We start from the raw sequence: 9,290 nt of genomic DNA, 5'->3' as shown, positions 1-9,290 counted from the left end.
CCCACTCGGGGCTGCGGCCCACACGGGCATTGTGATGCGGGGACAGCACGCGCAGGCCCGGCGGGCTTGAGTGGGACTGCCCATCACCTGGGCGCACCTTCCCGAGTCCGTTTGGAAACCGAGGAGGCACCGAGGGCTGCTAACACTGCGTGACTTGATCTGACGCGCGCCGCTGGCTGCACAGACAGCAGCTCTTCCCCTCCCACGCTGCGACGACCCCGGCGACGACCGGCGTCCCCGAGCCTAAGTGCGTGCCCAGAACTATTTGCCAACAAAGGCGAGCAGTTTGCAAGGGGTGGAGCCTGGAAGTCAGCTACCGCGAGAAGTGGTCTTCCGGATACCGCGGAGGCTCTGACAGGCGCAGGCGCATTACAGCTTCCGCCCGCCGCGAAGGTGGCGACCACCGGGAGAAGCAGGGCCGGGCCTCTGGCTCAAAGCTCGCGAGACTTGGACGCAGCGCCGCCGCCACTTCTTCCTGCAAGAGGCCGGAAGTGCGGCGCGAGGGGCGTCGCTGGGCCCTGGTTCCCTTAGCGCGTCCTCGGGTCCTGCCTCGCCTCGCTGGCCGTGGGCCGAGGTGATGGGGGACTCCAACGAGGCCGGGGCCGAGGCTCCGCCGGCCAAGGCCGGCGCTCGCGGAGGACTCCGCCTCCTGTCCCCGGGAGAGCCCGAGGAACCCTCCGCACAGGTGAGCCCGTCGCAGGGCGGGAGCGCAGGGCTGCGGGGCCGCAGGCCCGTTCCGCCGGGGAGACAGGGCTGTCACGGCCCCGGCAGCGCCCCAGAGCGGGGTGCTACCCTCTGTGCCTGTCGTCAGCCGTCGGGGGGCTCCTGGCAGGAGCCCCGGCCTTCCCCGCACACCGGCGGTCAGTCCCCGGGAGGCGGGGTGGACACCGACTCTGCTGCCCGGGCCTGGAAGTCCGTGCTTCCGACATGTGGCCCAGCCGTGCGGAACTGCGGGGCAGAGAGGAGGCGCCGGGGAGCGGCTCCCCGCGGGCGGGCGGGCGAGGACGGCCGTCGTGCCGGGAGGGGGCCCGGGCTGCGAGGCCGAAGGGGGACGCGTGAGCGCGGACGCTGGGCTTGCAAGGGGGCGTGCAGGCGATGGTCGCGGAGGGTCCTGTCTGGTCCGGTCCGGCCGGGCTTGGCTCGGCCGCGAAGCGGCAGGCTCGGGGTGTTCGTGCACGGACGCATCGATTTTGCTTAAAAACAACTACAAAGGAAAAAGAAAGCCTCAGACGCCTTACCACGAGCTGTTTTCTAAACGATGTACGTACGTAATTGAGCTTAAGGGGCATCTCTGATCGCCCGCAGAGGTTTGAGCAAACGCTGTCTTTAGTTACCGTCATAGTCTTGCCCATCCTTGGCCCCTGCACTCTCCAGGTCGATTGGTTCTTGTTTCCCCGCCGATAACCATAGCCATGGTATTCCTCGCTATGTGTGTGTGCTTGCGTGTGTGCGCGCGTTTAATTATGTAAAAAAAAAAAAAAGTTAATTAAATGGGACATGGTACTCACGTTTCTATGTAGCATCCGTTCTGGGGAAGCCTGATGTAGCGGGGTTTTTCTCTTTTCTTCTTTTTCCCTTTCTCATATAAAAAGGCGGGGTGTTGGTGTTCCACTGGCAGCAGCGCTCACGCGGGCTCCCCCCTCTGTGCCCATCAGGGGTCGGCACTGCTGCTGGGGGGCAGCGAGGTGAAGAGCCGGGCGGTGGTGAAGTACTCCTCCGCCCCGCCACGGGCCGCCTTCGCCCGTCTGGAGGAGAAGACAGACCTGAAACTCCCACCTGCCAACTGGCTTCGAGAGAGTGCCAAGCTGGGGCCGGCGGGGACGACCATCCTTGGCAACAGCAAGAAAAGCAAGCCGTTTTCAAGGTAAACGTCAGTCAGTCGGGGGGGGGGGGGTATTTTTACCGGTGCCCCAAACCCCTGCTCTCCCAGCACTGGACGCGGATACTTACTTGCTTTCCAGTGTAATGCCCATCCACTGGGTGCAGTTCCTCTCTAGGAAAATGGGGCACCGTTGGCTTTCACAGTCCTATTTTGTCCCCTGAGATGGCATTGTAGTGTAATGTGAAGGTATTGGTTGCAGGTATTTCTTTCAGGTCTGCAGTCATGTTTATTGACAAAGCTGAATCTTGACCCCTGAAATTCAATCAGGTGTTTTTGTTTTTTGGTTGTTTTTTTTTTCTTTAAGCTGATTTACATACCTTTGAATGTGGGAATAAGAGAGTTAGGGTGACACCCAAGGGGGAAAACCCTTATGGTTGCCTAATCTGTTCTGTGGAGTCCTGTGGAGTTCTTCATCAAATGGCGGTGTGGTGTCTGGTCTGGAAAAGCCTGATGCGGAAACCCAGCAGGTTGGGTGACTACAGGTTGACACTCGCTGGTGGTGACAGTGGGAAAGGAGGGTGGGATCTTACAGAGAATAATGTATAAACCTGTCCACATTCTTGTAGACCATTTAATGTGTGTGGGGTTCTTCTCTTTTTCTCCTCTCAGTGATTGAACCTAAAATAGTTCCACATAACATGTCGCAAGAGTCATAAATACATTAATAACTTATGAGCCAGTAGTTTGGAAATTACACTCAAGGAAAAGTTATATTTGCAGAATGTTGTTTGTAGCAATAGTTCTAATAGCAGAAAGTTGGTAATAGTCCATAGATCTTCTTTCAGAAGAATGGCTTTAAAAATTATATGTGGACACAAACGTTAAGGTGATTTAGATGGTGATTCTATTGACTACAGCTTGTTAAAAGTGCTCATATACTACTGTTACTTAATTATCATAGCAACTCCTTGAGTTAGGTACTATTAAATAATTTTCACATAGGAAAACTGAAGCTTAGGAGGATTAAGTCACTTGCCCAGACCATGTAGCGAATTATCAGAGCATGCTAGCTTTGAATTAGGTGGTCCTAGGTAATAATCCTGGCCCTCTGCCACTTGCTAACTGAAAAATGCTCACACCAGATGCTTTCAGTTTTGTAGAATATAAATATGCCTCATGTGGTATCTGGTACATTTTTTTTTCTTTTCTCCTTTTGACTGAATTGGAGTCATGTGTATTTTTTTTTCATATGTATCTTTAAAGAGTAGCATTGTATATCACTAGGAACACAGTTCCAGAGACTAAAAGCCTGATGAATGTTTCTGATTTTATTTCTCTTAACTTTCCACATAAAAAGAATAACGTCTTGAATTAACTGTTTTCTCTTAGAGATTTTTTTTGGGGGGAGGGGTTGTGATTACAGAAATGAAAATAATTGTTAATTGATTTTATTCTAGATGTTTCCTGTTGTATCTAGTGATTATTACTATATTTTACCAAATGTAAGATGCCATTAATTATAAGTAACACCATTGTTTTATATACCACTAAGAAGGGAAAACTAACCAACGATGATGGTGATTGGCAAACTGATTTCAGAGGTGTCAATGTGGAAAGTGTTTCCTAGAAATGGTAAAAGACAGTGTTCTGTTATACACTCTGCCTGCATCATCTTGAGCATGACCTCTGTGGCCTGTGTCCCCTCCGTTAGCTTTGGCATGGCGTACGACTTCATTGACTCGGTCGGGAACGATGTGGACGTTGTCTCTGACTCGGAGGTACGTGTTCTTACTGAGGAATGTGATCGGTGTGTGTGTGTGAGGCACAAGGCGCTTACAGCACACCCCTTTCTGTAGTCTTGAAAAACCGATGAAATAAAACAACTATCTGATTATTGAACACCTTTTTTATTATTACAGTAAAACTTGAGTACATCTCCTTTCTTCAGAGAAGAAAGAACAAGCCCTCAAACACTGGCTGTGGTCATAATACTAATATTGATGGTTGTATTTTAAAAATAGGGATTCCAAGTGATGAGGATGTTTGGGATGATTCTGTATGTGACTAGTTGAGAATTAGAAATGATGCTTCTAGCAAAATCTATTATTGCTCCTTAATTGGTTAGTTTTATCTGAAGCTAAGAGCCAAGGTCAGTGCACAGTGTGATCTGTACATACTTAACTTTAGGAAATTCTACGTGTAAAACTAAATCTGGGACCATCAGTTAGGTTAACATAGTCTGGCTTGTAAAGTGCAGGTGATTGAGGTTTTCAAGATCTGTCTTTCACGTATTTGTAAAATACAGTTTGTGTATGTAACCTTAGGGAAAAAAGGTTTATTATGCCTTAAAATTGAATGAAGTTTAATGGAAAGCTGCAGAATCACACTAAAAAGATCGTTCTAAACTTCTTTTTCCTCTTAATTTTTTGTAAGAACATTAAAAAACTCCTGAAGATCCCGTACAGCAAGTCCCACGTGAGCATGGCCGTGCACCGCGTTGGAAGGACCCTCCTGCTGGACGAGCTGGATATTCAGGAGCTCTTTATGAGGTCATCACAGGTAATGGGGTTTTTTTTGTGAAAAACAACCTGAAAAGCGTTATTTTAGCAACTTATGTGAAGATAGGATTTTGTTTCAAAGAAAGGCCAAAGTGGGAACATAGTTGAATACTTCAGCAACTGAGAAAATGAGAAGTTTCACTGATAATAAAAAAAGTTTTAATAAACTGAAAAGAGAGAAATGGGCAAGAAACTTATTGATACCAATAGCCAGGATTCTTGCAAGGAAACGGGTAAAGCCAAAGAAGGAAGTTGTGAAAAGTCTGAAGTTTAAGGGACTAGTTTAAATTTTTGAAAAACCCTCTGAGAGCCTCCGTGAAGGAGGTTCTCATGAAGCCCGGCTGCTGGGAAATGTGAAAGATGCTAATAATAGAATTAGAATTAACTGGTTCTCTTAAAGCAGTGCTCCTCAAACTGCGGGTAAGTGGCTGTTTTCCTTCAATGTATTGATGCGGATGCTGTTGTAGAGAAGGACTATATTGCTGCCTCCCAAGACTTATTCTTTGTTTCTATGCTTAACTTTTTTGGACTGTTTGCAAATAGTTCATTAGGCTGTTTAAAGACTGTTCCTGCAGTGCTTTGGTAAAGGAAGCTACAGTGCTTTAAATTGACATTTAAAATAAATGTTTTTCTATTTGAAAAGACCAGGTTCTGTCCCAGTCTGTTACATATGTGCTAGCTACTGGCAAAGTCTTGGATGCGACAATGAGTAACTCCCAGTCCTTGCTTCTTAGCAGCTTACAGTTTGGGGATGATAAGCACACACACAGATAACTTTATTTCTGTGTGCATAGTGGAGCTTATCCAGGCCCTGAAGAACATGGGGAAGGGTCACTCCCCCATCCTGGCGTAGGGAGAGGAGGAAGACAGGGAGGTTTTCTAAAAGGTGGTAGGACCTGAACCTGGAAAGGTAACTGAATATGTATTTATGAAACAGTGTTCAAAAAATAAAGATTATTTCCTGTAAAAGGGTAATAAGTAACACGTTTTGACTATAGGTTTGTTGTACTGGTCAATTTTTTATGTTATTCAGACTGGTGATTGGACGTGGCTGAAAGAGTTTTATCAAAGACTTATTGATCAGAAATGGCAAAGGAAGAAAAAGAGCAAAGAGCATTGGTATCAGAAGGCTATTCTTTCCAAGTTTTTATATTACAGGTACTTGGCTACTTGTTTATTTTATCTTAAGAGGGAAAATCAAAATCTAATCTAAAATTTATTTTGAATCCAGTAAAAGCGATAATTTACGGCAGGGGTCCCCAAACTACGGCCCACGGGCCACATGCGGCCCCCTGAGGCCATTTATCCGGCCCTCGCAGCACTTCCGGAAGGGGCACCTCTTTCATTGGTGGTCAGTGAGAGGAGCATAGTTCCCATTGAAATACTGGTCAGTTTGTTGATTTAAATTTACTTGTTCTTTATTTTAAATATTATATTTGTTCCCGTTTTGTTTTTTACTTTAAAATAAGATATGTGCAGTGTGCATAGGGATTTGTTCATAGTTTTTTTTTTATAGTCCGGCCCTCCAACGGTCTGAGGGACAGTGAACTGGCCCCCTGTGTAAAAAGTTTGGGGACCCCCTGATTTACGGTTTCCCACTATGGTGGCACACACTGACAGTTCTGTGTGTTCTGTTTCTTTTTAAAAATAATAAGATTCATATTTGATGATAGAGTCTAGTTTTAAAAAGTACTGGACTTCAAGGAGCCTAACTTGAGTAACAGTGTGATGTTTTTCACTTCTGGTTTGGTCAGTATCAATGGTGATGGAGCCGCTCAGCCCGTCCCGTCGGCCGCAGAGCAGCAGGAGTCCAGGTCGGATCAGACAAGTGGCTCGGATGGGGCTGCCTGGCCCGCCCCCTTTGAAATGCCTTCTTCTGTCTCTGAAGACCCCATTGCTTCCAGTCAGGTTAGCCAGTACTTAGATGCTAATTCAGTAAACTCATTTAAGAAGACAACCAATTGCTTTGTTAGTAAAAATGGATGGACAGGAGTAAAAAATACTCTTAACGGTTCATGTCTCACCGTTAGGAAAAGATACTTCTTTTAGTTTTTCAAGATATTAATAGAATGTACAAGAGATGTTATAAATGGCTAGGTCAGATTTACTAAATAAAATAATCAAAAATACTTTAAAATTTTCATCAGCATTTCAAATAGCTCACCAGCATGTTTGTCAGCACTGATTATTTTCTTAACGTCATAAGAGTATTATAATATACATATACGGTATTATAATATATACATGAGTATTGTAATATATAATGTTATATATAAAATATAGTGGTATGTAGTATGTTTTAAACTTTAGATGTATAGTAAATGCCTATCAAATATTGACTCAGCAACTTGTTTGTAATTTAAGTACTGACCTTAACTTTTAGTCAGATTGTAAGGCCTAAAATTGCTCTTAAGATTTTCTGGATGAAGTTCCTGAGATTTAACCCACATTTTGTTACAAAGCTTTTAGAGAAGAAGAGAGTAGAGTACATTGTCTGTCTTGTCTCTTATATCCTGGTTTCTTCTTATTGCTTGTTTAGTTTTGTCATTGTTTCTGTCAAAGAAAAGAATAATATTGCAGATGTAAGTTATACATGTCCGTCTTCAGGAAAATATATTGACAGGCTCAAAGAAGGTAGAAATATGATCTTTTGGTAAATTGTTTTTCCTCTTTCTGTGTGTTCTCATATAGGGATGGACAAAAGTAGGTTTACAGTTGTTTGTATGGAAAGATATGTGATACGAGAATAAACTGTCTCACGTATCCACAACTGTGAATCTATTTTTGCCCACTCCTGTATTGAAAATTACTCGTCCAGATTGTTGCTGGCTTCACAAATTACAAGGTCACAAGGAAGCAAACACATTTCACTTATTTTAGTTTTAGTAGGTATTAAGATGGATAAACCTCATTAAACTATTGTAATGAGTTTAAATTTTTCCCAAATTGAGCAAAACTAAGGAAAAGGAAGGAAGTGATCACTGTGCAGTTGACACGTGGGAACGGCCAGGACGCTGGGCTGTGGTGTGAATGATGGGACGGGGTGCTGGGAACTAGTGCAGCAAGGTCCCAGGTCCCGGCGTGGGGACTGGTGACACTGGCAGTTTGCTTTGTACTTAGTCATTATGCTGTATTATTTGTTTTACACACTTTCCTGTATGTGATTCTATTTCACCAAAGGAATTTTTAAAAATTCTTTTAGTATTCCTTGACTTCAAAGCCCCTGCGTTACAAAAAGACACATAGGAGAAATACCAATTTCCTAGCACTCTCGTTCCCTCCCCCCTCTGTCCTTACCTGGTTTGGGGATCAGGATGAGTGACTTGGGAGGCTTTTGAGACTCTGGACTTGCACGTGGAGGAAGTGAGCTGGCATCTCATTCAGGCCGGGTGTGCCATGTGCTTTATACCATGTGTCTGTGTCCATGTACACTTCCTCCTTGGAGCTGCGTGTGTACTGAGTGTTGACAGTGTCATTTACTCATGATAAAGTAGAGCTCATAAAGCATGGATGTCTGTCCGTGGTCACACAGCTGGTGAGGTTCAGGCTAGGGTTTAAACCCTGGTCTTTGAGCTGGGCTCCCTTGTATCCGTGGTGCCCACACATGTAGAAGGGCCACGGAGCAGTCAGAGCGCCTTAGCCAAGGCGTGTTCCCCAGAAGAGCTGGCTTGCCATAGACATAATCTGTTTCAGAATATTTTTATAACATACAGTCTAAATTTCAGCATTTGGAGATTTATTTTTGTTTGTAAGCCATCACCTCATGAATTCTTGTTCCCCAAACCTAACTGCTAGTCTAGGGCTGGGTTATGCAGTAATAGAGTTGCTGTGTCTTCGATGTGGCCATAGGGCCCCATGTTTATTTAGAACATGATAACCTAGAGCTCCAGCTCCCACTAAAGCAGCTTCCTGGGAAGTATTATTTGGGAGTTGGTCCACAGGTTAATAACTATCTGTGTAAATAAGTAATAAAAAGTTTGAAGTTCTATTCTTTAAGGAGAAGTCAGGACACTGCAAAAGCACTGGAAATGCACATACACATGCACACACACCATGTTCACAGTCACAGTACTTCCTTCGCAGACGGGTGCTAAGCCTAGCACACACGTGGATGAGAAGTGACAGTTCATGGAATAAGCGGTGTACATGCACATATGCACGCCCCTCTTGGGGACTGTTGTGGCATTGGCATTAAGGCTTAAAGTAATACAGTATTTCTTAATGGCATCTCTCTTACTGATTGGGAAATTGAGTGATTTACTGAGTTTACTCATTGTCAAAAGTTCCCCTTTCTAAAAATGTTTTCCGAAGTATATCCCACAGAAAGTAAAAAGTGTTCTGAGACTGAAAATGTTGGATTCCACAGAGGTGAAGTAGACGTTTCTACTGTGGAACCTCTTAGAGGCTCTTTTAGTGCTAACGGGCTTACTCTTCAAAAGCAAGTCTGCAGTAAGCAGCATCTGTCCCAGTTTGTCCAGAAATGTTCACCACGTATCCCAGGGACCAGCGTTCTGTGACACACATGAAGAAGTGCAAACCAGAGGCTGTTGTCATGGCGGGTATCTCAAAAATATGGCCGGGTTTCTTTTAACTTTGTGATGGTGAGGTAGGCTAAAGAGCAGTGGTGTCGAAATTCACCCGCAAAAGAGAACAATTAGAAACTTTGAAAGCTAAACTAATCTTTAATCTCTTTTGAATAAGATCTGAATGTGATTAGCTTGTTATAGCAGCCGTGGTAGCTGAGAGCTGCTGTGAGTCCCCAGGGATGCGAGTTGATGATATGCCTCAGCCCGGGTTCACAGCGGTCACTGTGCGGTGTCTGCTTTGAATGCGTGGGGTGGTCCTCTTGAACGGTAGACCGTTAATAGGAAATTCTGGCAGCAGCATCATTCCTTATCCTTGCGCTTTTC

At 45.0% G+C, this 9,290-nt stretch overlaps 1 protein-coding gene across 4 annotated transcripts in view; it reads left to right on the top strand.

Moving 5' to 3' along the window:
- Window positions 1-467: 467 nt before the first annotated feature.
- EDRF1 (erythroid differentiation regulatory factor 1) overlaps window positions 468-9,290 on the top strand; it is a 35,968-nt gene continuing 27,145 nt past the window's right edge. For 2 of the 4 annotated variants that reach the window (XM_066354836.1, XM_066354834.1), the window contains exons 1-6: window positions 468-685; window positions 1,656-1,864; window positions 3,534-3,600; window positions 4,256-4,381; window positions 5,414-5,538; window positions 6,135-6,288. In XM_066354836.1, the coding sequence (XP_066210933.1) occupies window positions 578-685; window positions 1,656-1,864; window positions 3,534-3,600; window positions 4,256-4,381; window positions 5,414-5,538; window positions 6,135-6,288 (789 nt within the window). In that variant the 5' untranslated portion in view covers window positions 468-577. Of the gene's footprint in view, window positions 686-1,592; window positions 1,865-3,533; window positions 3,601-4,255; window positions 4,382-5,413; window positions 5,539-6,134; window positions 6,289-9,290 lie in introns of all 4 variants that reach the window. The other 2 variants (XM_066354835.1, XM_066354833.1) reach the window with 1 other exon arrangement.

Source organism: Saccopteryx leptura, chromosome 13 (genome assembly GCF_036850995.1).
Source record: "Saccopteryx leptura isolate mSacLep1 chromosome 13, mSacLep1_pri_phased_curated, whole genome shotgun sequence".
NCBI classification, from domain to species: Eukaryota; Metazoa; Chordata; class Mammalia; order Chiroptera; family Emballonuridae; genus Saccopteryx; species Saccopteryx leptura.
Note: the sequence above shows the minus strand (reverse complement) of the source record. Positions and strands in the feature narration are given on the sequence as shown.